This window comes from Hermetia illucens, chromosome 4 (genome assembly GCF_905115235.1).
Source record: "Hermetia illucens chromosome 4, iHerIll2.2.curated.20191125, whole genome shotgun sequence".
In the NCBI taxonomy this organism is placed as follows: domain Eukaryota; kingdom Metazoa; phylum Arthropoda; class Insecta; order Diptera; family Stratiomyidae; genus Hermetia; species Hermetia illucens.
The window spans coordinates 27,905,406-27,932,707 of record NC_051852.1 but is presented as its reverse complement, the minus strand read 5'-3'; the positions used below and the strand labels follow the sequence as shown (position 1 = coordinate 27,932,707).

Genomic DNA, 27,302 nt, shown 5'->3' with positions numbered 1-27,302 from the left:
CATCAGGGTTTTCTCATTGACTTGAACGAGTTGTTTCCAAGACTCCAATGAACAAGAATTTTCGTAGGGGCTTATTTTTTTGTGTTTTATCTCTTGGAGCTCCATTACCTTCTTCATTTTAAGATCTTGTTCCACAATGTGCCGTGAGACTGCTCCATTTTAATAACTCAGTTTTTTTAAAATGCTCTTTGCCCCGGGTGCTGATTAGGAGTGTGGTGTGGTCTATGTAGGTAATATAATGTTCAATGTCCGTAAGGAGTCCTGTAGATACCGCTTTCCTCCCTATTTCCTGCTTCCTTTGTGCCTAATAACCCTTTGAGCGTGTAATTTCTGCTTGATCCTACCGCCTGTTCGAACAGGGTTGTCAAGGCAGCAAGTGGTAGCCGAAATACAGATTTGGTTAACAATAAAGAAGCTCCATTCACTATAAGGAAATTGAAATTTGTTGTTATGTGATGCACGACGAACTTTTCAAAGCTATATAGACACCACGCTGCGGTGGTGAGAGTTCAAATGCTTCAAAGTCCGCACAAGATTACCAAGAGTGCTCTTAGGCTAAGGTCTGGCCATCAACCTCCTTAGAAGCAGATTCTGTTGAGTATTTAGCAAATCAACTCATTACAAAACGAATGAAGCCACTTTCGTTAAGAGCCAATGTAGTGTTGGAGTTTAATGTAGGGTAGGTAGATATCAGTGGCTGCTCCAAGAAGCCAATTAATGCTGTGTTGTGCCATTTTGATGCTGTAAACTCCTAAGAGCCTGACTTTTTTGAGAAGAGTAAGGGGGCTCATCATTGGAGTCGAAGGATTTTTTTTTGTACGTACACGGAGGTGGAAAATCTTAGAAAGACACGTCCGCCGCAGCTCCGCCGCCCGAACGCCGGAACAACAGCGGGCGCGGGTAGGATTCACACCCACTAAAAACCACCCCCAGTCTCTCCAGCCCCAGCCCCGCGGGACCACCATTGAGGTATTACTTCGCGGGGTAGGTTTGCTCTTAGGCACTCATCCTTCTCCTATTTGCAGCTTTCCTCCTTCTTTGCCTGCCACCACCAATACTGCCTCATCTGATGTGGTTCTAAAAGCACTGCAAACCCTCAAAGCCATTCGCCAGTAAACCGAGTTCACTTGCTTCCGTCTCTGAGAGTTTGCAAGCGCCTCTGCCCACACAGGCGACGAGTAGAGCAGGATGGAGCGCACCACTCCGGCTAGCACCAACCTCCGGCAATGTTTCGGCCCACCAATATTTGGCAACATTTTTGCAAGTGCCGTGGTGGCACTGGCTGCCTTTTGGCATGCATACTCTAGGTGCTCCCTAAAACTCAATTTGGTGTCAATTATTACCCCCAGGTATTTGATAGCCGGCTTTGATACGACCGTATGTTCACCGACCTCCACTTTTACAGTGTTATTTTTCCTGCGTTTCGTTATTAAGACCGCTTCCGTTTTCGCGTCAGCCCGGCCCTTTCTAGTCAGAACTTTACCGCTCTCACTGTTTCTGTTGCGTAAACCTCCACATCTTCTGGGTGTTTCGCTGCAACAACCGTCTGCTCCCCTCTGGGACGGGAAGAGCAAGCACCCCATTATACATGATATTCCACAACAGGGGACCAAGTACCGATCCCTGTGGTACCCCGGCTGTGACAATGTACTCTTTGGGGCCCTCATCCGTCCCGTACCCGTACCTCTCTGAGAGGTAGTTTTCCACCAAATTCGCTAAGTATCCGGGGACACCTATGTCAGCCAACGCCCCTTTAATTCTATTCCAGTTGGCCGAGTTGAATGCGTTTTTGACATCGAACGCCACCACGGCGGTCGAAGGATAACAGCGCCTCTATTCTGTAGCGGTTTGGGTCCCTAAAGCCAGGCATATGCGCTCTGGCCGACCGGTCAGTTAAACATGAATGATCTGCCCCTTCGCCTGTTGAACCAACCACTTCATTCACGCCTCCCGGTAAGCCGGAAGGCACTATGAATCAGAAGGAATTCTTGTTGTAAAAAGTATTGGACCTAAAATTCATATGGAAATAAAATGTTACTAACTAGACGGCTTGCCTGGTGAACTCACGTACCTGGTTGCCAGAATTCCCTTCAGATCAGCCGTTACATCTAGCCGCATTTACACTCTGAACGGTTGCCCTTGGACTGTTCGGGCGTAAGCCGGAGCATAAATGGCGGACTTAAAAATGGTGATATCAGTCTAGGTATCCAATGCCGTAGCAACAGAGTTAGCGTATGTGGTCGTTCTTGGAATTCCCAAGGAAATGTCCTTCTACGAAGGCATGTGCCTAGGGTTTTCGTTAGGAAAATTAAGGAGCTAATGAGATTTCAACCACCAACACCGTGATTTTTTCACAAGGATTTAGGCTTGCATGCATTGCCAGAGTAACAGAGTAAAGAGGCGGCTAGTTGAGGCAACCCCGTACGGGGCCTTTGAGAATTGAAACAGGAGTTTCAGATCATATTTTTACTTTCTCGATTAACGATAAAGACACAATGCCAATGTTAAGTGGCTCGAAGCTTATGCGAAGGACAAGACAAGTCGGGAAACCGGAAGCTGGATGCTTCAGGTACGAAAGGTTTTGTGTATTTCTTAGTACGTAGCACGTAATATATCCATATATTGTGTGAGAGTATCCACTTTCGGGTGATATTGACACTCATAGTCATCAATTTTCAAAGAAACAACAAATTTGAGGTCTTATAACTTTGTTAGTAATAGCGCGATTTTCACCAAACTTGGTAAGATCATGCTCTATATTATAGCCTATATCACTGCAAAATTTCATGGTACTAGGATGATCTAAAGGGGGGTTTCTAACCAATTACAAAAAATTCTAGTAATATACTATTATTAACTTTATTTAAACAGATATCGGCATGGAAGGTATTTCGGAGCCCAGGCACCATATAGTGGCAGCCTTCTGATTTTTTTCAGATTTTTCGGTTTGGTAGTTTCTGAGAATGGCCCCCTTAAAGAAGTGATCACTTTCAACCCCCGGGCTCCCCACCCTTCCAACGAATGTCAAAACTAAGATCGGCTTTGAAAAGTACTAATCGAGACCTTTAATTTGATACCCCACATGACTATATTTGATGAACAAAATTTGTACACCCCCCTTTTGCATATATGGGGACCCCCCCTTAAATTCGACGTAAAAGGATGTAATTCAGCGTATGCGTGAGTGTTCACAGTTCCCACCTTTTTACAAAATTTGGTGTCAATCGCTATAACCGTCTCCGAGAAAAATGCGTGTGACGGACAGCCAGACAGACAGACAGACAGACAGACAGACGGACAGACAGACAGACAGTAAACCGAATTTAATAAGGTTTTGTGTTTACACAAAACCTTAAAAAAGGGGAGACCGCTGCGTATGCTTAAATAAACCTAGGTAAAATATTCTTCTATTCTTGACAAAATCGTTCGAACAGTTTGAAGGTAGTCGATCCTAATATAGATCTCATGTGAATATTACCAATGGGACACGGCACTCTATTCCATTTCTTTACTTCCACTAACACCCCCACAATTCTCGCAACCAAACTTCAGTAACTTCTTCATCAAGTTAGAAAAAAGAATTGAAAAACTTTTAGTCGTCTTTCCCCATTGCGTCCACCACCGGAACTTTCTCCGAATCGGGAGGTCTTTGTTCCAAGTCCAGAACACTTTTTTGCTATTTAATTAAATTTTTGAATAATGTTAACAGAACATTGTTCCTGGCATTCGCGTTTATGACTTGGTTGGAGAATTATGAACTCAAGGGGCCAATAAACGAGGGTATGAACTATAGACCAACTTTTAAGCACTTTCCAAAAGTGAGTGTACAAAAAGTTCCAGTGCCACTTAAGAAACATGGAGGGTGAGATTCACGCTATAATTTCTTCCGGGGGGTGAAAAAAATATGAAATCGCGACAAAAGCAATTTCATCATTCTATCCTCGATTTCACCGTTGAATTTCTACAGAAAATTGGTCTGCAAACATAATAATATTCACACTGACTTTATCCCGTCAATGTCGACACCATCACATAACATCTTTCCACATCATTTCTCCAGAAAATCTTTTCATTTTCTTATGATTGCTGGCGTGAATCCCTTCAAGTAGCTATAAAAACTGAATGAATGAGTGGAACTGGAAGACAGAACCAAAAAAGGCTCAAGCGGTTAAATCCTTTTCTCTGATACTAAAGCAGACCGAGGGCAGGATGCTTTTACAACCTCCGTCCAGACAGGGGAAAATAGTCAGGAAACACAAAATGACTATTTCGCTAAGTGTTATGGGCCATCATAGATTTTTTTTCCTGTAGCGTTCATGGTGGGCAGCTATTTCTTCCTTCGTGACTTTTCGTCAGAATTTGAGTCGTAAAACTCAAATAACCTTGTCATTGTTGTCCTACTATGACCGGAGACTGAAGGCTTTTACTATTGCTTCCTTGAAAAGTAAATTAACTGCTGGATCCTTGGTCCCAGGATTTCATGGCGTAACATTTTCCAAGTCATCATATCGAATTATTGTCATTTGGAGATAATTGGATGCTGCTCCACTCCAGCAAGTTGGACGGAACTTCTTATTGTCCTAATTATATAATTGAGCAAAGCATTTCCAATAACCAATTAAACTTCCTCGTTCCGGAACTGATCCTTTTTAAATATTTACCGATTAGAAGTGCTACCTCGTCCCCATCCCTCGTTATTTGCTGTCTAGCTATAAAGGAAAGTGATTTGTTTGATCCAACTTTTAGATTTCCCACGTAATCGTTTACGGGAATGAAGTTTCCGTGGATGGCAGTAATTAGATTCGGGGAATCCCTTTTATATGGGGTTTTCGGCCGTCCAGACTTTGTGTGTGCTTAACGGTAATAAGATGGAATCTTGATCATAAACGTCAATCTTCGTTAAGTGCTCGAAATGTATAGGATGGCCGGGAGCTGAAAATGACTCAAAGGAGTTACCTTTCTACAAAAAGGACATAGGAAATACGAGCCTTTTATCAGGTTCAGTATGTTCACTGGGGAAAAAATTACAGTCAAATGTATGCTCCTAACAAGCACAAGGATTGAAGTATAAGAATGGTAGTTCCTGTTCTGTGTTCTGTATCCTTGCGTCCTAAATGTAGCTTAAAGGTTCCACAATTTTTTAGGTGTGGAGTTTGGTTTTTTGCCCTTTGTTTTTCTCCTAGAACGCGTTGGCCTTGCCAAAACGTTAACCCTGACAATTCGCATATCCACCATCGGCCGTATCCTCGTCAAACCACCAAACAAATAAGCGGCGGATACTCGTCCTTTCGAAAAAAAAGTCTCAATTCAGACGGTAAACATCAACATAACCGTAAAAGCTACTTAGAACAATATGTTGCCTATTCATAACTTAACGCCCTCTCGTCTGATTTCTGCAAGATTATAGGGACAACAAGAAAGGATAAGTCGAAGTCAAACCCATCAACTTCCCTATCTATTAGGAACCATAACTAGACTGCCGTCAAGAAATACAAAAGAAATCATTGCAAGTGCAGGAGAGGGTTGTTGGTGACCTTCGTCCTTTATGGGGATATACTTTGAAGATTTCTTGGTGCTGTTTTTGTTTTTCATATTTTAGCAGTTTGTATGGAAATGAAGTGTTGTGGCATAAAGTTTGGGTGGTTTCCTCATTTCTTTTTAGAGTGAATCCTTTTTTGTTTCTTACCAAAAATAGAATATGTAAAACAGACGGAATGGCATAGTTTGAAAGTTTGCTAGGGAAAGTTAAATGAATTTAAGAATAGGATAACTAGAAGTTGAGACCAGTTTGTATTCAAGGACTATATTAATTTGCAAGCCGCTCTCTCTGAACTAAGTTGTGGAGGAGCAGGTAAAGGTGCAAGAGACGGTAAATAATTCTGCTGGATCCTCTTCATTTTAGTTTATTCTTTGTTAAGAATTTGCTTAAATTCTTCAAGTTTTCTAATTCCCTCGATTTAAAATTCTTAGCTCCTTTACTTCCTTGCTCTATACACAACTATTAAAGTTAATTTTTCGTTAAATTTGCGCTCTAAGATCAATAATCCTCAATTTTCCTTAAAAATTTGTTTACTTTTCTGCTTTTGATATCGTTGTTATGTTGTTGCTGGCTTCAAGGTAAACTGGATGTAGATTGCAAATATTGAGTGGCTTATTCCTCTACTCCCCTCTTTTCTCTTCTCTCCCCCGACCGGGCTCTGACTGCTCCAAATCTTCCGACATAATCGTAATAACTTTTCTTACTCCTGCGAAATACTTCATTGACAGCCTTGGCGTTAATGTTAGTTGTAGTTCTGGCACATCTTTTCGCTAAAAACCAAACAAAGTATTTGAGCGAGGACAAAAGTCGAAGTACAGCCTCAAGTTAAAATATGCCTGCTGCTTTTAACTTAATTACTTGCAGTATGATTCTCTGGTTTACCTGTATTTCACCGAATTAGATAAAACGTCGTGAAGCGCTATGGGGATGCGTAGGTTTGCTCGCTGTGCTGTGAGAAAGGCATCTTCGATGGTATGGTCACGTAATTCGCGCTAACGAGAATTCACTTGTCAAGATTGGTCTGAACATCGAAGCCAATGGTAAAAGGCCAGCCGAAACAACGGTGGCTTAATACGCTGGATGGGGATTTAAAAGCTTCGCGATTGAATCCAGATCAGGCATTTGATAAAAGAAAATGGCGAATCCGATCGCAACGAGCCCAATGATGAGCGAATGTGCCCATCAGTCCGCGAAAATTTTTAGCCCAATTAGTTTTACTTCCTTTGTGTTAAAAATCTGGGAGCCTGTGGTAGACATTTTCCCAATTATCATCTTTTTATGGAAAGTGCTTTATATGACAAGCGATACAACTTAGCTGCCTTTCTGGATAGAAAGCATTATTCAAAAATGTTAGTGTAAAAAAGATTGATGTCTTGCGCATTAGTTATACTAAGAACCAGGCCTATTTAATCCGATGTGGGAGGTTGCCAAGTCGCGAAGTTCGCAGAGGGACGCGTAGAGGAATGCTTTACACGGGCTTTTTCTCCAGGTCTCAGATGAAATCCCAAGAAAGGTGCATAGTGAATATGTGTTCCATCATTATCAACGAGATGCTGATAAAAACCACTGTTGGTTGCGAATTTGATGTAAATATTAAGAATAATCGGATGCTATCCGAAACTAAAGGAAGATATCCGAGTTCCAGATATATCATTATTGTCAATGGCATAACACCCGCTATCTGTTCCTGGCCTGCCTTTGTAACGAACTCCAGACACCCCAGTTTTCCGTCGAGCTCCATCAATATGATATACCTCTTTGTCAGTTATCAGGCATTGATTCGTTATATCAAACTTTGAGCATAAGTTGATGAATCATTTGGTGTAATTGGTCGGCTTATATTTAACCAGTTCGGCAGTACTTATATCGGTTCCTGGCGACTTTTGATTCTTAATCCAATGAATTGAACGAACTGTTTCTTCCTCGTTTGGTGGTAGCACAATTTGTCCATCACTTTCAATTGATAGGACTTCCAAGTCGCTGAAATTCTAACTATCAAGCAGTTCATCAAAGTATCTAACCTATCCCCGTCAATATGCCTATATGGTCAGAAATCAGATTTAGCTTTTTGCATTTAGATTTGAAGTTAAATTAGAGACTAAACATAAATCTATGCATTAAGAAAGTCGGTAACGCTTTCAACGCTTTCGAAAATCATTTTCGAAATAATAGGGGCTTTTCCGAAAACTGTTCTACGGATTATACAGGGGTAGTTCATCCGATCCTCATTTGCGGTCTGCTTGTTTAGTGGCCTCCGCTGAGCAGGGCCTACAATAAACTTACACTTAGCAGGATCGGAAAACCGCGTGCATCGGCATTACTGGGGATATGCGGTCTCCCCGAATAGGTAACCTCAACGGACTTCTGTGCTTCTAACGAATCGACCGTTATATCAGATACATTGTTTTGTGGTCAGCTACACCTTAGGGCCATAGTAATATGCTTAACTTAGTATTAAAAAGACTTTTTTTGGCATCTTCATTGTACTATGCTCTTTGTAGGCGAAGCTTTAGAAAGAATTTCGCCGCAGGATCCAGTTTTAGGGAGAGAGTGATGTATTGCAAAGTATGACATGGCATTTTGCTGACAGATCAAAATTAGGCCGTAAAGTTGGAGTGGTAGTTTGCTCTAATACGTATTCCTAGTGTCGTCCAGACGAAGATGTTGGCGATAGAAGACGGCTGTCAGCGGATGAGGTACTATCTGACTTCTTTTCTATTGACCGCCAACCCACCATAAAAGCTGTAAAGTCTGCGGAGGTATCCTGTTAAGCATTTTCTGGATGAGGATTCAGGTCAAATCACCGACTAGTGCCGTTGTTTCAGATTTTTTGGATCATTCTTTACTGACTTGAATGTTTAAGTCGATCATAGATAAAGAGGTTTCGGAAGCGCAGGTGGTATGACTATCTTTTCCTTTTTCTTTAGCTTTTGTTCCGTTCACAAGCGAGGTCAGCTCATCGTGATCGGTTTCGCCATTTAATTTTGTTATCAGGATGCCTGATCAGGATGCACTAGCGAGGCTTGCAAATCCCTATCCAGCGTATAGAGCCATTTTTGTTTTGACTTATGAATTTTCTCAATGATGTTCTCATTTCAGACTTGACCGTAGTAAGTTGGGATTTAAGAATGAATACACTCGTATTCGTCCTCGATTCTCGTAAAAGGCGACTAAAACTTTGTAGGCCAGCAGACTGCAAATTTTTGAAACTTTATTGCTACCGAAATGTTAGACAAAGACTGATTTTATGGTTGCGACCTTTGGCTGTTGATCATGATTGATTTCTGGAATGTAAGTACATTCCTCGATAATACGAGTTCAGGGGTAATATTGTGATCGTGAATGCCAAGATGGGCTCTGACAACACCTTTCTTGGACATGCGGGTTAGGAAGCACGGGCTTGGCGACCATAATGATAATGGTGAGAGGTTTGTCGATTTCCGTATCTTTTATCGCCTTTAATTGGTGGCACATTGTTCGAATACAATACCTGCCATAAGGTCAGTTGGGTTTCATCTGATCCACGTCGTACGGGTAATCAGATCGACCATATCGATCACGCATAAATTTAGGAGTTGTGTCCTGGATGTACGTAACAACAGAGGCGCCGACATCAGTCTCGAAAGGGATGACTATCTGATGGTCGTTTACGTCGGCTTGCGTGTTGCGTCCGCAAATTTTCGTAGCGTTGAAGAGCTACTACCCTGCAAGTTCAATATCGACGGCTGTCGTTCAACAGTGTGAGAGCCATTTTTCTGACCTGACAGCAGATATACTGAGTTACCCGAACATTCCACGTTTGCACGAGTTGCTCGAGATCAGCTTTAGAAAAACATTCTCCTTGTGGAGACGCGTTATAGCGTTTCAGGGCGCTTCTTTGTTAAGTAGAAGATTACTCTTGAGAAATTATGTGCGTTTATTATAACCACTGCAGATTGTTACGAGCGTGTATCAAATATAAACGGGATTGATTTTCTTTAAGGTTACGAAGGGGTCTATACCTGGAAAGGATTTGTAGCCAGCCGGTATCTTTATTGAAAAGGGGGACGACCTTCATTCTCATAAACCCCTTAATATCGGAAGAAACACTGAGCGAGAAAGAAGTGCACGTGTCCGTGGAGCAAAGAATTATTGAATTGAATCCGACCGATATTTTAAAGCGGTTGCGGGCACAGTTCAGACAAAATACCCTCTCCAGGACCGAGAATTTGCGTGCCATAAAGAATTCTTTCAAAGGCGTGAGAAAGTCGAGAAACTGCCCCACAAGGCGGTCCGCAGGCTCACAGTGCGAAGAAGACGAGTATCCCTAATCGTAACCGGTAAGGAAATGAACATTAGCTACGGAAGTGTCCGAAAACCGTAACAGATTGGAATTTTGAAATAACTCCGCTAGATGAGTGCCACATCTCCTATGAGAAGACCATAGGCGGCATCGACTGGCAGTTTCTCAGGGGCTGTTCGGACGATTCCAACAAGAGGGAGACGCGTTTTTCGGATAGTATGGCCACCTGTGTGTATTACTGCGAAATAATGAACGCTCTTAAATGGGTATTCCAATGAAAAAGGAAGCGAAAATCCGCCAGAAGCGTGAAACAAAAATAGGAAATCTTAGAACATCCTCCCTACAGTCTGCACTTGTCTTCTTGCAATTTCCATCCCTTTGGGCCACTAAAGGAGCGTTTGGAGGAAAACCATGCAACGACGACGTGGCAGTGGAGGTGCCCGTGCGCAAAGAATATCCAACGAAATTTGAAAAGGACGAAATTCAAAAACTCCCAATTCGGGTATATGTAGTATGTAGAAAAATAAAACAATTGTTCTTTGCCTGCTTTTATTCATGCCAATAAGAAGGGACAATTGGCTACCAATTTTAACCCTACAATTATTATCACACGCTTACTCAAGCAAGGCTGTGAAATTTATCAGTTGAAATCAAAGGGTCATTGTTAACTCATGTGAACCAATTTATGAGTCGAAGTTTTCCAAATTTTCCACAAAATTAATATGCAACACTAATGACTCCATTTCTAAAAATGCTTAATACATGCTCGCCAAATGTTTGGCATTTAAAACACACGCAAAAATTTAAAAGATAAGTAATATCTATTCTTATAATTTATATATTCAATATTAGGATAAGTTATTTAGGCTATATTCCCCGTCAGTTTTCATTGCTCCTAAGGGCTTCAAAACAAAAGAGAGGCTTCGTCTATACCTAAATTGGATACCTTGAACGAATTCAATCAACTTGAAATCCCTATACTTCTATTTTATTCAAGTTAATTCGAAATTATTCCAAGTGGAATACCCCCAGTAGACGAATATAATCCCCGAACGTCTCTACGTAATCTCAATATGTCCTTCCACAATTAATATGCCTCCTGCACCGTGCCGGCTCTTCTAATCAAAAAATAAGAGGCAAGGAAACTTTTGACAAAAAAAAAGACGTACATTATCCAACACAAGCATGGGGTTCTCCCGAAAAAAGAAGGACAAAAATTTACCTAAATAAATTAATTTAAACGTCACCATTCCCATCTCCCACAGGACTCGTAACAAATAATCATCTTATATTGGAATTACATTTCAGTACCGAAACTTTCGAGATAAATTCCACCCAATATTATCCTTTTTCTATAGCGTGCATCCCCCTGCCTAGCGATTCATCTTGTTGCTCCCATGCTCCATCACCCTCTCTCCTTTTCCGTTGGCGTGGACCATAAAGCACCCGACACGGAAGGATCATAATAAATAAATTAGGTATCAGAAATTTATATTATATTCGCTCTTAGCAGGAAGAAGAGATATTTATCTATAAATTCTTCTAGGGAAACTTGGAATATTTGTACTAATAGATCGTTCTTCGTTCGTTAAATGTGTGGATAGGGAGAAGGGTGGAGGGTGAAGGTAATGAGGAAGTTTCGTGCAAGGAGTGAAAGATTGAAGTACAGGAAATAAGTGTAAGATTTTCCCACTTTTTAGAAAGCACCGCCATTGTGCCTTTAAGATACAAATGCGATAGCAAGAGAATTTTATCTATGCTCCTGGCTGCTCAGGCGAAACTTTTCTATGGAGTTCGAAAACCGATACCAACTGAAACTTGAGAGACATTGTGTCCCTACGGGTTAAACATTGTAATGGAGGAATCATTTTCACTTCTTTACGCTTCACATTTTATTCAATTTTATTTTGTCTGGAGTTTTCGAAGTTATTCGATACTTTTTGAGAATTTATAAAGTAGATATCTGTTGATGTTAATTTATAGTCCTGCGTGAAATTTTCAAAATATTGAGAAAGATTTGTGTGGAATTTTTCCTATAATTTACTTAGCTTTCTTATCGGGCTGTTTAGGCTGTTAGGCTGTTTTGCATGAATAGAAGATTGCTGCTTGTGGAATTATTTGAAAATATCGCTTGGCTTGGAAATTGTCTTCCTAGAATTGTACGGGACTATGAGAAAATATTTTATAACAATAGCAAGTAAATTGTTTTAGAATTAAGGGATATTTTCTGGAATTATAGAAAAGGTTACAAATAAACATTTAGCTAACTAACGAGAATCGAAGGAACGTTAAGCCGTGCTTCCCCGGACAATTTAGGACTAGAGGTGTGTCCTGCATAAGCCTCGCTCATGGTCTCCATGGCGGATTATACCAGGCCTGGTTTTTAGATTTCAGATTAGCTTGCTGACCAATACCTACTCCATTTTATCGAAGAAATTAATCAATTCATGAATTAAGCTTCCTTTCTGCTTTCATCTGATACGGCTCACACCAATGCCAAAGCCTACCAGTTTTGATTTCGCTTTTATCCAGTATTCGAACTTCGGTGTCGCCGTTGATGTATTACCCATAGACAGACCTCTTGTGGTTGCGTGGTACCTCAAGAGTTCATTCGTCATGATCTTAGATGCCACAATAGTTTTTCATCGCCGTTTCCCACGCTCGTTGGAATTCAACTGCTCGGAGCTCATTGGTGGGGGATAGGAATATTTTTAGGTTGCTCAAAAATTGGCGTGCAGGGATTTCAACTGTTGGCAGGAATGACCTTCAAGCAGATTCTCGGGAGCTTACTGTTACAAATAAGATTTTGGTAACCCCCACGTCACTCTAGGTTTGAATCTGAAGATACGTAGATCACAGACCACCATCCACCAGTGTAGCTGTTATCGAATACGTGAACTACGTATATGAGCTAAATGTAATACTTTAGGACGTGATCGGAAGGACTCCGCGGAGAATAATGCCGGGGAACATTTTGCAGCACGCCTAGCGTAATTGGTGAAGTTTCGGACATAATTTTCTATAACGAATAATGAGATCGAACACTTAAAAAACCCTTTGTCCCAATCATTCATTTTTTCCACGCTATAAGACGCGACTACGTCAAATGGGGTCAACGACTTCACGGTTCAGAGGGAACGTGACACATACACCGTCAAAGTTCCAAAGCGACGCAGACGTTCCCGCATCAGCTAGCGTCTACTTAGGAACAATACAATATGGTATGGCAGCGTTGGTTAAGCAACGGCAGTGCTGGATAGGCAGCTGAGGATATCATCGATGGCATTGACAGAATCGTGGAAGCGCAGTCGAAGGCCTACTACGGAATAAAGGACACGAAGCTGTTCACACATTGAAAACAGCTACGTCAAGATCATCAGCTTATCTGGCAAGGGACAACGGATCCAGCAAAATAGGAATACCGCGACAGCGAGTCTTGTCGAATCGACGACAGAGTCCAAGGCGTGCCTATATCCTTATCAGGATTAAAACGACTGAACCCCCCATCGCAAGAGCAAAGCCTACTGTGCAACTACCTCATTTGAAAATTCTAATATTCGACGGCACAGTGACATTCCCTCCGTAAGTTATTCCGCCAAGCCAAAAAATGAACAAAAGCGAATGCAAACGGCGAAGTAGATCGACTAATTCGACATCTGCCCTCGCCGACAGAAACTGCGAGGTAGCATAGGAGATCCTGAGCAATCGTTTCGACAATTAACGATTCAGGGTAGCATCATTATTGGACAAGCTGGTACAATAACCAAAGACTACAAAAGCCTCATCTAGTTACATTAAGGAACTGCATCAAATTTCCAAGGGATCTTTGTTTAGGATAACCAATTTCCAACGTAATCTGGAAGGATGGGACGCAAGCATGCTTCATTTGCTGCTCAAAAAACTCGATAGAACCTCACCTACTCTCTACGAGCAAATACTAACCAAACTGCAAAAGTTGGGCAAATTCTAGGAATTTCTGAAACGGCAGGTCCAAGCATTAGAGACTGGACAAACGAGCAAAGTTTCACAATAAATCGACATCCTACTCCATAGCTACATTGGTATCTGGCAAATATCAGAAAGTTCTCACCTGAAAGAATTGCTTTAAGCCACGCCGAATCTACTCGTGCGATGAATTCCTGAAGTTAATACCAGGAGCACGCACCACCTGGGCTAAGCCACAATAACTTCACGATTCTAGCATTATTCACGGAAGCACTTCCAATAGCTGGTTCGTTAGTCCTTCTAGGTACTACCCTCAACACGGTGAAGAAGTAGCAAGCCATATTGGACAGCGTCTACCCAGGTCTAACCGAGACCACAAAGCCAAACTGGGGCTGCCTCTTGTGAAACACGACATACGCATTCAAGGTTTATGTGGGGTGGCCCAGATATCACTACAAAGGATAAAGTTAACTCTTCAAACAAAAGTAACAGACTTTACAAGGAAACTGGAGGCTATTGCGCTGCCGGGTGGGCCCTTCTTTTTCCGAATTCATCAGGTTTGAAATCTACATTTGTCCAAATTTTTGATTTTTAACAGGGTAAAAGCGGTGATTCCACCCATTCTTTACAAGGATTTTTCATTTCTAATTGAATATATATACAGGTGGTTTGGGATGTTGGGAATTTGAGGATACTATCAGGAAGTTTTAGCTACCGACTGGAATGAGCTTGTAAAGATTTTACGTGAGCAATCACTTATAGCAACGGATCCCAAATCGAATGCGCTGACGGAGGAAGTTGCTTAGTGAATATTAGTGGACCAATGAGAGACTGAAAAGGCGGTCAATGGGAGCCGGAATTTTAAGGGACTTTAAGGAGAAGCTTCTGGCCACATTTGATGTGTGCTCTTGGCCTAGGGCATGCCCATATGATGAGAGAGTTCGTCGTCAAAATCAACAAGAATGACTCTTCGGTCCACCTAATAAAACTAAAGGTTGAAGTCTCCGACTAGGCAGAACTGGATTATTCCACTTGAAAACCACTAGATACCGGGAGCACGGAAAGATTGCTCTGTGAAGCGGATAACCTTCTTTTAATGTCATTAAGTCCCTCTGACAGTATCGGAACTGTTGAGTAATCGGATAAAAATTATGAACCTCTGATTTTCGCAACAGGACGCATGAACACGTTGGATTAGATTCTGAATCGTTCCGACTTTTTTGATAATCCTATCAATAATGCATATACTCTTCGTTGATAAGGTTTCAAGGTTGATTAAAGCCGGAGTCACTATAAATTGCTTCATTTCGGAGTTAGCGTGGCTTAAATGGGCACATATGGGCTTCAGGACTGGTTACTAATTGTTTAAAATAGGCCTAGAATCAACAACTTTCTTCCTTATCCCATCATCAACACAGATTTTATACATTAGCGCTAGTTGTATGCGCAAATTCAAATTTGGCCGTGACCTGTTTGGTTCTTTTCTATCCACTCGAAAATGTTATTGAAGCTAATCAACATTAGTTGACTACATACTAGTGAGGCTAGATGCTATCAGTCTCAAATTCGAAATTCCGAAATTGCTAGGTGTACTACTAATGCTACTTATAACCCATTCAGCAGACATTTTCAGTCCATCCATGCTTAGGTTGCGCCTCAATGCACGAAGTAAATAGCATCATTGTGTTTGACGTTTATTTTCTACTTGAAGTCGAAAAGATTTTTAGCCGCTTCCCGCGTCTAGACCTGATAGTTGCGTTCCGACAACTCCAGTAGAAATATCAAGATAAGACTGCCTTGACAGTCTCAGGAGGCTGTTTCACTAATTCGTCACCATGCCATTCGGGCCCTGCACTTCAAACCACTGATTGAGACTGATTAAGAAAGTTATTTTTGAATAAATTTGGCGTCAAATTTTTGACTGATGCACAGATGATTGCTAATTGCAGACCGCTGTCCTGATGACACAAATAAGAAAAACCAAATTTGCCATGTAGAGAGTTGCAGGGTTATACTATTGGCCACGGGACAACTAATCCCGACTTCTATTAGGTATTGCAATATCCAAATTCCCGAGACCGAAAACGGTTAAAAAACTGCGCGACTGTTAAGGGGTAGTAGCGGTTTGCATTCGAATACGCTTCGCGTTACTCTTGCTCATCTAGGGAAACTATGTTCTTCAATTACCTAAAAACGAATCTCTTTTCAGCATCAGTACTGCGTAGACTACACCAAACCCTTTTTCTATTATTGTGGCTTGTTAATATGGTACTATAATGCAGACAACAAAGAAGAAGGATAAGGTTTCCAAAGTGTGTTCCTCAAGAAAACGTACTCAAGTTCAGCGAAACTACACCGTGACTGACAACAGTGGAGGCAGTATTCCAACTGTACGTTGAAGGTTCAACTTCCAAAGTACGACAGAGCATGCTTCGCTTCAACGACTGGTAAATATGACCATTTAGCCCGGGAGATTCGTCAGATGAGCAATGGAACTTCAAAATCGTGCATCGTAAAAGGCTTGCAGCATCTTAAGCGATAATCTGCGTCTACAATGTATCTCCTAGTAGAAGTAGATGCTTTGGAGAAAGTTGAAAGCGCCGTAGATTCCACTTGGCTACATTTTAAGTTTGAGGCCTATTATTACCTAATTGACTACATCGCTCTGTAGGTATGTAAGGGGTTCCATGTAGAACAAGCCTGAAAACTTTGAATTTTGGAAGATCTGTCGTGGGAAGGGAGCGTCTGTGTCCACGATCACCCATTATGTTGGCAAGGAGGGGTTGGTAAATCCTTGGGTTGTTTGCGTGTGTAGTGTAGCTTAAAGCGGTCTTGCTGGTCAAAAACATCTAGCTTATTGCAAAGGATAACCTATTGGACGTTTTGAACCAAACTGTTCAGCTGTCCGGCATTTCGACGTCTCAAAAATGGGATGCAGGGAAAGTCAATCGTCTTTAACGATCTTTGATCCAGTACGATTTAGAACGCATATTTAAATGCCGTCTATTCACTGTAAGCCATTGCATCAGGACGGGTAAATCCTTTTAACTTGATTGCTATACGCGCATGCATCATCCCCCACCACAAGCTTTTGGAAAACAGGCTATCATTTGTCAACTGTGCTTTGTAGTCTGCGAGACATATTTCGATAAGGAACGAATTCCGTATCAGCACGAGATACGTAGAAGATAAATTTGGAATTCAAGAGGTTAAAACAAAGATATCAGAAGACTAATGTCAAATTGAATCGGAGGTTCGCTAAGGCTGAAGTCGTCAGAAAAATTGGAACTGTCCAGTACGGCTTGGGAAATACGTCCGATGGAAGGCCAAATGAATCACTAAATGTGAGTCCCTAGCAAGGTTTACTTCTACCAGCTAAATTTACTTAGGTGATTTTGGAAAAGTCAGTTTCCCTGCAGTGCTCACTGTCTTCAGCAAGTAGTTGCTCTTCAGTTGCTTCATCATATATTGCATCCAGAACTCTGTCGTATCCACCTTTTTACAGCTGATGTAAAATTCCTTGTCTACTACTGTCCTCAAAATGTTGGTACTTCATGTGAAAAATGAGATTCGTGAAAATGGTCCCGCACCGTTGGTTGTGTGTTTTTGTTGTTTCTCGTCTGTCGAAGGAAAACACTAATGGCCATCAGGAGGAGGAAAAGACATAACGAGAAGTCAAACAGCTCCAGGCAAAACACATCAGGCGATTGTTCAATATGAAGTTGGGGTCTGTGAAAATCCTCGAAATCCTTGTTGGTAGTGAACAAAATTGTCCAGGAATTACACAATGCTTTGTAGTGGACCAATTCTTCTAGCATTTGTCTACTGAGGACACCTTCAGTTTAACAGAAATATTTGAATTCTTACCTGTTGCAGGTGTATTTTTTGATACATTTGATGAAGACAACCTGGCATGAGCCCTTTGGCTTTCGCCTTGGAGTTGCACGCGTTTCCTCAACTTTAGGTGTTCTTGGCAGTGCGGGATGACGTATTTTAATGGCTTTATTAGCAAGGATTTCGGCTGATTCTTTAATCATTGCACCTGCAGGCACCGACATTGCCCTTGAAGTGAAAGTCTGGGAAGACATCGCGATCAGGTTGGGTTATCTTTTGTTATTGCATCTTCAATGCAAGCCCTATAGGCTCTTTCAAGGTCACTTGTTGTAAACTTTAACGGCGAAGAGGGTCATCATTCAGTTCGCTCAGCTTTTGTCACATAATAGGAATTCCTTGAAATTGACCTTCTGGAGACAGCGCAGTTCTTTATTCACAGCTTCGCTCGCAGGTATTTTTGCATTCAGGGTGGCAACAGTATTTCAGATGAAGGTTCTAGACCTTTGCGACAATAGGTAGAAGCAGATGTTTTCCAGGAACTGGTGCCTCCAAATGTGATTCTCAGAAGAAATACGCAGTGTTCATGCGAGAATTCGTGATTTGAGGGCTCTTCTGCACCTTGTTTCATTACAGGAGTATGCTATTGTTTATTACATTTCTCACCACCTTATACTGTCGAAGTTCCAAGTTGCGCAAATGGCTCAGTTCCAACCTCTAATGGCGATTTATAGCCCAATCTCTCCTGCTTCACATTGTACTTTGTTGAGAGGTGTTGTACGCGCATGTCTGAAGGATGTGCCGGCAAATTTAGATACCACAGTAATTGTCAACGCGAAAGTATTCCTTTAGCTACTACCTATGGGCGAACACTATTTATCGCATGGTTTTGAGTCCATATAAATTGATCTGAACCTTAAGGGAGTTCGTTATGGAAAACATAGAATGCATACCGGACAGCAGCCGCACAGGTTAAATATTTTTTTTCTTTTTTCACGTCACCGACCTATTCCTAAGTGGCAACATTGAAAAGCAGACTCGTCATGTGATTTGCTTTCTGCAGAGTGTTTGCAATTGTGCAAATGGATATCCAGCGTGGTACTGGTATTCTTCTCGATGAAGTCGGCTGCGTATTGTATAATCCAGCCCGGGGAAAGATCTTCATCCAGTCTCTCTAGGCAACTGGCTCTGACTGGAACGTCACTCTTCCAGACGTCCCAAGTGCGTGTTGCAGATCATCAAGGCAAGCATGAAATCTGACTAGCAGCGATTCTTACTGAAGAGGATATTATGACGGAAATGCTATGTCCTGTGTAAGTTTCATGTGCGTTGATGAGATTCGTGAACCTCTGTTTATTACCTCGGGGAGGAGCTTTAAGATATTTGAAAGGTGGGCAGATGTCGGTACGATGTGGTCGTTGGTACTGGTGGTTGTGGAGGTTAGCCTTCGAATCTGTCATTATTTCATGGATGTCAGATTTGCCTCTTTTCTCAAAAGAAGAATGTTGGGCCCACTAGTTCGGTTTTTGCTAGAGAATATTCTGCAAAATTTAAGAGAATTCACTTCGCTGGCAGGAAGATATCAGCGACCGCTCCAAGGAGTCCATTTAGTACTGTGGTACGCAGTTTCAATGCCACAAACTATTAAGACCAAGACTGGCGGGGGAAGAACAGGAGAGCAGAGTCCAAATGGCTCAAATCTTTGGAGGTAACTTACAACATTCACAAAGGACAGCATCTCCCCAACCTTGCAGTCTTTTTGAGATTACAAAACAGTTATTTACTTAGCGTCCGCAACCTGACTCTTTCTAGAACTGGGGAAATCGCAAAGCAAATTAATGAGGGTTTTTCATTCCTCTCCACAGCTTCGGCAGTGCGAATTAAATGTTATGCCGAGTCTGCCGACATGACTCCCTATAGGTCAGTGCCTCATGTAAATCGCCGCCATTTTGTATGCATTTCACGTGTTCGCGATCGAGAGCTTTTGAACCAGATTTTCTTATAGTCAGGGCAAATATTCCCCTTCGCCAATACTTCCGTCTGAAACACTGGTGAATGAGTGCATTCGAGAAAATACTCCCACCGACTCCACGATACCCAGAGCCCCAGGAGCATCTGCTCACATTTGATTAAGCTTGGTTCTATCCTACTTCCTGTTCAACTTCACCATACAAAAGAACCGTACCTTAGTACATCCAGAGAAACATCCATATGCCGAAGACTTAATTTCCATACAAAGGTCCTCTTGCAATCGTAGAGGGCTTTACATACCTTCTTTACCCTCAGTGCGACGTACAATCTCCATTTCAGCTTAGGATGTTGGATGAGACTCAAATACTTTACGTTGGAAGAAAGAGTCAAACCTTGCTTTATAGCTGCGGGGGATGGAATTCGGGTAATGTTGTCTTGGTGGTAAATAGCATTAGTTCCATTTTAGTGGCATTTGTCTCCTTTCCTCCATGAATTCACTCATAACGGAGAGGAACGTCTCTGACGCTAATATGGTTTGATGGCATACGCCAACACCTTCATTTCACTCCTGCCCAATATGTGTTGGATTTTATCCATCACTATCAACCAATTACTTGGTACACTGACGGATCCCTCACAGCAGAGGGAGCGGGTGCCGGTGCCATTGGTCCAAGGAAAATATATTTGGAGCCAATGGGTAGGTACACTAGCATATTCCAGGTGGAAATATACGCCACAGACAGATGTGCCTCCTTTAAAATCTAAAGGAACTACAGGGGGTACAGAGGGCAGAACATTGCTAATATCACCGATAGCCAAGCAGCGATCAAGGCACTTAGGTCCATCCAGGTGAACTCGAAACTAGTATGGAAATAAATGCCTTGAGAGACTGAATACGCTCGGCTCGTCCAACAAGGTTTGAATACTCTGGGTTCCAGGTCATGCTGGGTTAGAAGGCAACGAAGCAGCGGACGAACTAGCCAAGAAGGGAGCAGCGATACCTTTACACGGGCCGGAACCCTTCTGTGGAATCAGAAACTGTTTCATGGCTATGATATTAAGAAATGAAGAGGAAAGGTCGAGGGAACTATACCGTGTGAGCCTACTAGGAATAGAGCAGTCCAGGGTGTTTTTTGGGGGATACGAACCCACGCACAAAAAGGATTGCTTAAATCTCACCAAAAAGAACCTCCGAATCATAGTGGCAATTCTCACTGGTCACTGTCTATATCTACGGACACTGCCTGCAAGTTTTGTGAGGCGGAAGACGAAACGTCTACACACGTCCTGAGACAGTGTCCTGCACTTGAGCAAAGTAGGTCGAGGCATCTGGAAGAACACTTAATACCAGATGCAAAGTTGAAAGATCTCGAAGTAGGGAATATACCAAAGTTCCTGATGGTTATAGCCTTGCTTGAGATACTATGATTAATAGGTACACTATAACCAGTAAAAGAGGCACAATAGTTCTTTAAGGACGCGGTTCGACCTTCCCTTAACAGAATAATAATAATAATCAACCAAGTACTGGAGAGCTCTGGTCAAGTGGCTACCTCTAATCCTTTCTTGTTATTATGTCATTTGGCCTAATCCTTTCTTGTTATTATGTCATTTGGGCCTGGAAATTTATATGCAGAAAAGCTGAAAAGCTCAGCAGATTTTATCCTTGACAATTACCGAATTGACAATCTCACAAGACTGGGGCCTGAGCACACCCTCCGAGCAAACCTCTGACTTCACTGAATAGGCAGCTTTTCAAGTGCGGATAGCGAAGCAATTGTTGAATGAACTTAACTCCATCCCTCAGAATCAGAGTAATATCATTGATTGTGGATACTCCAACCAAAATAAATTCTTCCCATAAACACCGGCCGGAAAGGGTTATTAAATCCCCGGCTGTCCATATGGTATCTATTCGGATACTTTTTGGTTTTTCCCATGTTAAAATCATTTGATAAACTCTGAACGGGCAGAAGGAAAGTACAATCTATATAAAGTGGTGTGTGAATGAAGTAGTTATTCCGGAGTGTCAAATTTTCTGGAGAGTGAGTCCCCTTCAAATTCGAAACAATATCTAAACGTACTTAACGCAAAAAGTTAGATAAGTTTAATTACAACTACATAACAGTTTAACTCGCGCTAATCCAACATCATTCTTTTTTTGTGCAATGCAGTACAACAAATGGAGCTCTTATCTGTCCTACACCAAATCCGCCCTCTTAAAAACGCCCACTCTAAAAACATTTTAGCAACTTTTCTATGTCATTCGAGTTTTAATTATTTTACGACATTCAGCACGAGGCTGAAGTCTGCAGCATTCACATATACTTGGATTTGCAGCACTCAGCAAACTAAAAGAAAGGACATCGTTTTTTACGGAGGGAGACATTCCACCAGGACTTCGAAATAGTCACTGGAGACCAGGAAAAGACAGAATCACATAAAGTGAGCAGTTCGGGATATATAAAGAGAGAGAGTGAAAAACTTTACTTTCCTTCATTCGCTCCTCGTAGGAAGGACTTTTGTCGCAGTGAAAGTAATTTGCTCGCCAGGAAACACGAAAAAAAAATCAAAGTATAGCGAATGAGCGCGATAATAGCAAGTCCTTCACTGCAAAACAATTCAACAATATATAGAACGACTCCAGCGTGGTACCAAACAATAGTAACAACGAGATAGCGTAAATACGCTCCTAGAATGGCAATAACCATTAGAGTCGCTTCATGACGCCAATACTTTCGTGGTTGTGAAAGGGATTCAACTCAAAATAGGAGAGCAGTTGAAACATCGGAGAATATTAATAGACCCGAAGCTGTGACGGCATGGGGGAACGGAGGTGCCAAAAAGGATATAATATTCGACGATTTTCGGTTCGTTGTGGAAATGAAATGAAATAAAGTTATGGGAAGAAGTTGAGGAAATCAGAAAAGTCAACAGTTTTTAATTAAGGATTCGAATAAACATTGTCTGCTTCGTGACCGGAAAGTGGAATTAGGAATACGAATGGGACTATTCACAGTTCGTTGCGGTGATTCGACAGGTTGAAATGAGATAATTTTTTATTTTTCTTAGACATTTGAGAAAGGGTACCACTGTGAATTGGATCCGAGAAAAAATCAGAGTATCCTTTATTCAAGTTTTTTTCTGGTAGGAATGGACTCAATGGTGATTATATTATTTCCTTCTACATTTGGAATCTTTTGTGAACTCGAAATTAATTTTTCTCCATGACTGAATAGATAAATATTTTGGCAAGGGATGAAAAATATGGCTTGGATGAAAGATTTCCATATGTGGTCATTCCATTCTACCAGAAACTGGGTCTTAGGCAATTCTCCCCACTCATTGGAAAAGAGGGAGAAATTGTTTATTAAACAAAACTAATATCTTGAGTATAATCTCTTGGCCAAGCCATACGCATTCTATTTCCGACCCCAACTTGTATTCCCTAATCTCTACTTGTCTTAATCTCTTGACAAACTTTTCTTATTTCCGCATTGATTGGGAAATTGCTGAGGCATGTAAAAGACGGAAATCACTAATAAACTGTCACAAACTTTCCGCCTCCTTAATCAACTCGTTCTTCGTCCGCCCAGCGATCGATGAAATCCCTCCAATGTTTAACTTATAAATATAATTAATAGATCGACTATATCACTTAGTATGTGTGCGTTCCTAGCTTCGTCAACACTCACGCGGTAATTGAGAATGGCTGTCTCCTCTCCTGGCTAGGAAGGACATTTTCATAAGCATGGTGTTGAAAGTCAATATTCCAGAAGCACTTAGCCCTTTTGGCCTTTCCCTACAGGTTATATGTTGGTCAACTCGTTTACGAATTCCCCAAAGATACATCGAATTTACCTTAAGTTGCGACTCGGGCACATCAAACTTAACAGCTACATCCTTGCCGTATGTCTTTCCAGGACGTGTGAGTAGAAATTCAATTTCCTTGGAATTTAATCCAAAATGACAACATGAGTGCAACTTTACTGCTCAATTTTCTAATTGGTCGCCGCATAAAATTCCCAAGGGAAAAATATTTATGCGAACATACCAGCACCACAAAATTCTAAAAGTTGCAAGTTTGCTCGGTCCCTTCATCTTACGCTTCTGAAAAACCCGGAAGGTACCATGTATCCTGTTTTCCAGGCATTTTGGTGTAGTTTTAAGCATCATTTATTCATGCCTTCATCTGAATAAGGCGTGGGTAAGGTATTGATCCAGCACTGGAAGATATTTTGATATTCGTGAAGAGAACCGAAGTGAATAGTGTGAGACACCTTGAAGGTGTACATATATTCGGATCATGTCCTTAATGTTGATACAGGATGTGTGCTCGAAGTCGTGACTTGTTGATTTAAGTCTCCCCTACTTCCATTTGGACGGAAAATAGGGGGAAACGTCCACTCTTTTATTTTATTGAAGTTGTTTTGTATGTCATGGCTCTCTACAATTTTTGGGTATCCTGTAGAAGGATGAGCTTCCGGGAATGGAGTAGGTTGAAGTGTTACCGGTGTGGGTGGCTGGCACCTTCAGACTCGGTACGAGCTCAATCCGAAAAGTCAAAAGTCTTGAAATTGGACTTACCTTCAATTAGTTTTAACCTCTTGAATTATCTTCCTCAATAAAAACTGACCCTAATTTACTGAAGTATCTGAAAATACCTTACTATTTTCCTTTAACTGTTTCAGAGATACACAATACTTAAAATGGTAGCCCCACTTCAAAACGCACGTCCTGAAATATAGAACGGGTGGTCATAATATATAACACATTCCGTTCCCTATCAAAAAGATACCGTAAAACTAGCATCTAATGTGAGAGACTGGGAAAGGATACTTTAAGAGGCGTCAGAATGAAGGAAACAAATGTTGACTTGAAGGAGAAAAATATTCAGTTCAGGAAATGCTACATGGTTTCAAATCGAATAAAACATTTAAACACCAACCACCTACGTAAAAGGATAAAGTGATTTGATAAGAGATTGGACAACATTTTGATGGTATTGAATTTATTTAGTGGATGGGAGAAGGGTTGATTCCCATGAATTTAGCATTTTTGTGAATAAAGGCAATGCTGGCGTTGGGTTATATTTTGTAGATGGGAACTAGTTTCACCGATATTGAAAAAACCATGGACCTAGATGGTCAGTTTTTCCTCGAATAAACTTCGGAAGTTTTCTCGAAAAGGATACAGTCGGCTTTCAAAATAATGATACTTAATTGATAGACTTACCACAATAGATTCTGTTGAATTGTAGTCGCAGTTGTATCCCTGAAAGAAAGGAGAATAATATGAGTATTTTCTTTTATTAGTCTTAGACAGTCAAGTAAAATGTAAGTTTGCATAATTGAACTAAGACAATTTAATTCGCTTTTCGTATGATGAAACGAAAACCTGACTGAACTGACCTCACAGCGGCTTTTCATTTGCACCGTTCTTTTGAGTCTGCATGAAGTTGCCTACTTTGGGACATGCTACAAAAACCTTTGCTCCCGTTCTAATATCCTTTGTGGTCATTTGGAGTAAGGATAAATTTAGTGACAGGAATAGAAACAAAGAAGTCACTGGAGTCCTCGGGTAGGGGACAAGGGTTACATAAAGTGGACAACCTGGAGGACATTTCTGACATTTAGGATATTTCGTCTTCCTCTTCGATGGTGCTAGAGCGAAAATCGAGCCTTGGCCTCCCGAATGCATCGCTTTCAATTATCTGAGAAAGTGAGAGTCACGAGACTGTCGGAGCAATCAGGAATTCAAAAGTCAGTAAATGATTTCAATTACTGGGTAAAAATAGCCAAAAATGATTTATGAATTTCACAATTGCTGACCTCAAGTGGACTCAATCAGCATCGAATTCCGTTGCGCTAACTTTTGTCTCAAGTGCCTCCGCGGGTTTTCCTCTGGTCTTGTCTGATCTCAGCTAACTAAACCACCATGAATACATCGTCAACAACAAACACAATTTTAACATCAGCGGCATCTTCATCACCCTCAACCGCACTCTTTTGTGGAGGATTAGAAGCAAGAAATAGAAATTCACGGCCACAATCTCGTTCAACTGCTCATTCAAGGTGCTTATACATTTCCATTTAGTGCACGTTAATAAGGGTTTCGAGGCACTCGGAGTGCCCCTACAATATTTGGTTTATATTATCATAACCACAACCGCAACAACAGAAGCTTCTGGAGCAGCACTGCTAATAGCACAAAATTTAATCACGCGCTCGTCGGCCTGGACGAGGAGTCGATTTGGCTTGTCGCGGACGTTCTGGAGTAGTGTTCCTTCTTGAAGTTAAAGGGCATCCTCATCAAGCGACTGTCGATAAGTGAGTCGGCAAAGCTGAATCACTTGCTGCCGGAGCTCATCTTAGGCGACCGCTCCCCGACCCAAGCGCTACGTGAAATGAAGCAGTTGGGCGGGGATAAGGTTGGTGGTGAGTTTCTGTGGTTGGTTGGTTGTTGTGGTTGCAGTGACTTGCGGAAAGCACTAAGGCCATCTTGGCCTGTGCGGACTCCGGATCGTTGGAGGTGTTAGTAAAAACTGCTGCAAAATCCCCGAGGTGCACGCGCGTCTCGTGGTCAATGAAGTGTCGCGGAAAACCACGGGCCAAATTGTTGAGCTGCAGCAGACGGTGGCAACACTTGCGGCTACCGTCTCCAAACTAGTGGAGCTTTACGTTCGGGTGGTAGGTTTCGAGCCACTTCGCGGTCCGCCAACCAAAATGGGCGATCGAGTAGTCGAACGGCGGGGTTTTCAACGAGTCCCGCAATTTGCTGGAACCACCGTATCTTTGAGTAGTTTCTCCACCTTTCCAACAAATATCAAAACTATGACCAGGTTCAAAAACTTGACAATATTTGGTGAAACAAATTTACACCCCCTTTTTGTAAGCCTGGGACCCCTCCTTAAATTCTAGTTAAAAGGATGGAACTCACTGTATGCGTGAGCGTTCACAGTTTCCACTTTTCCACGAAATTTAGTGTCAATCGCTATCGCCGTCTCCGAGAAAAATGCGTTTGACGGACGTCAGACAGAAGTACAAATAGACAGACAGACAGAGTAAACCGATGATGAAACTCATTGAGAGTTCCGGCGGCGGTTATCCAGAATGCAGTTCTATACCGCTTAACAATTTTTGATCCTCTGAGTAAGCGCTATTCCCTTATTGACACAGGCGCAGACGTCTCAGTTCTCCCGGTATCGTGGAATTACAAACTGATTCTGCATTAGCTCAAACTAGCGGCGGCAATTTCTTCTATCATATACACTTACAGTTATAGCCAAGTGAATTGGAACTGCGACAACCATCAAATAACTGCTGGTCTTCTCCACTACACATGGTTCCAAAGTCCAACGGCCCACACCCTTCGGACTCTTCGAGTTTACACGGATGTCTTTTGGTCTGTGCAATGCAGAGCAAACTTTTCAAAGGTTCATTCACTCTATCCTGAGAAACCTTAACTTTTGTTTCGTGTACTTGCATGATGTCTTCCTCGCCTTTTTCTGAGTCTGAGCATGTGGAACATCTCAAATAATTTTTTTAACGTCTCCTAGAGAAGCAGCAGGTGAAGATTTTCCTTCAGGCAATCCAAGCGAATCCAGAGAAGGTACAGGCCATCATAGACTTCTCACAACCTAAGACGGTTAAGGATCTGCAAAGGATTTTGGGCATGTTAAACTTTTATCGCCGTTTCTTGCTAAAAGCCGCACAACATCAAGCGATCCTTAAT

At 41.7% G+C, this 27,302-nt stretch overlaps 1 protein-coding gene across 3 annotated transcripts in view; it reads right to left on the bottom strand.

The window, feature by feature from the left end:
* LOC119656197 (protein sprint) overlaps positions 1-27,302 on the bottom strand; it is a 586,096-nt gene that overhangs the window by 339,236 nt on the left and 219,558 nt on the right. For all 3 annotated transcript variants that reach the window (XM_038062582.1, XM_038062584.1, XM_038062583.1), the window contains one exon: positions 24,804-24,842. In XM_038062582.1, the coding sequence (XP_037918510.1) occupies positions 24,804-24,842 (39 nt within the window). The remainder of the gene's footprint in view (positions 1-24,803; positions 24,843-27,302) is intronic.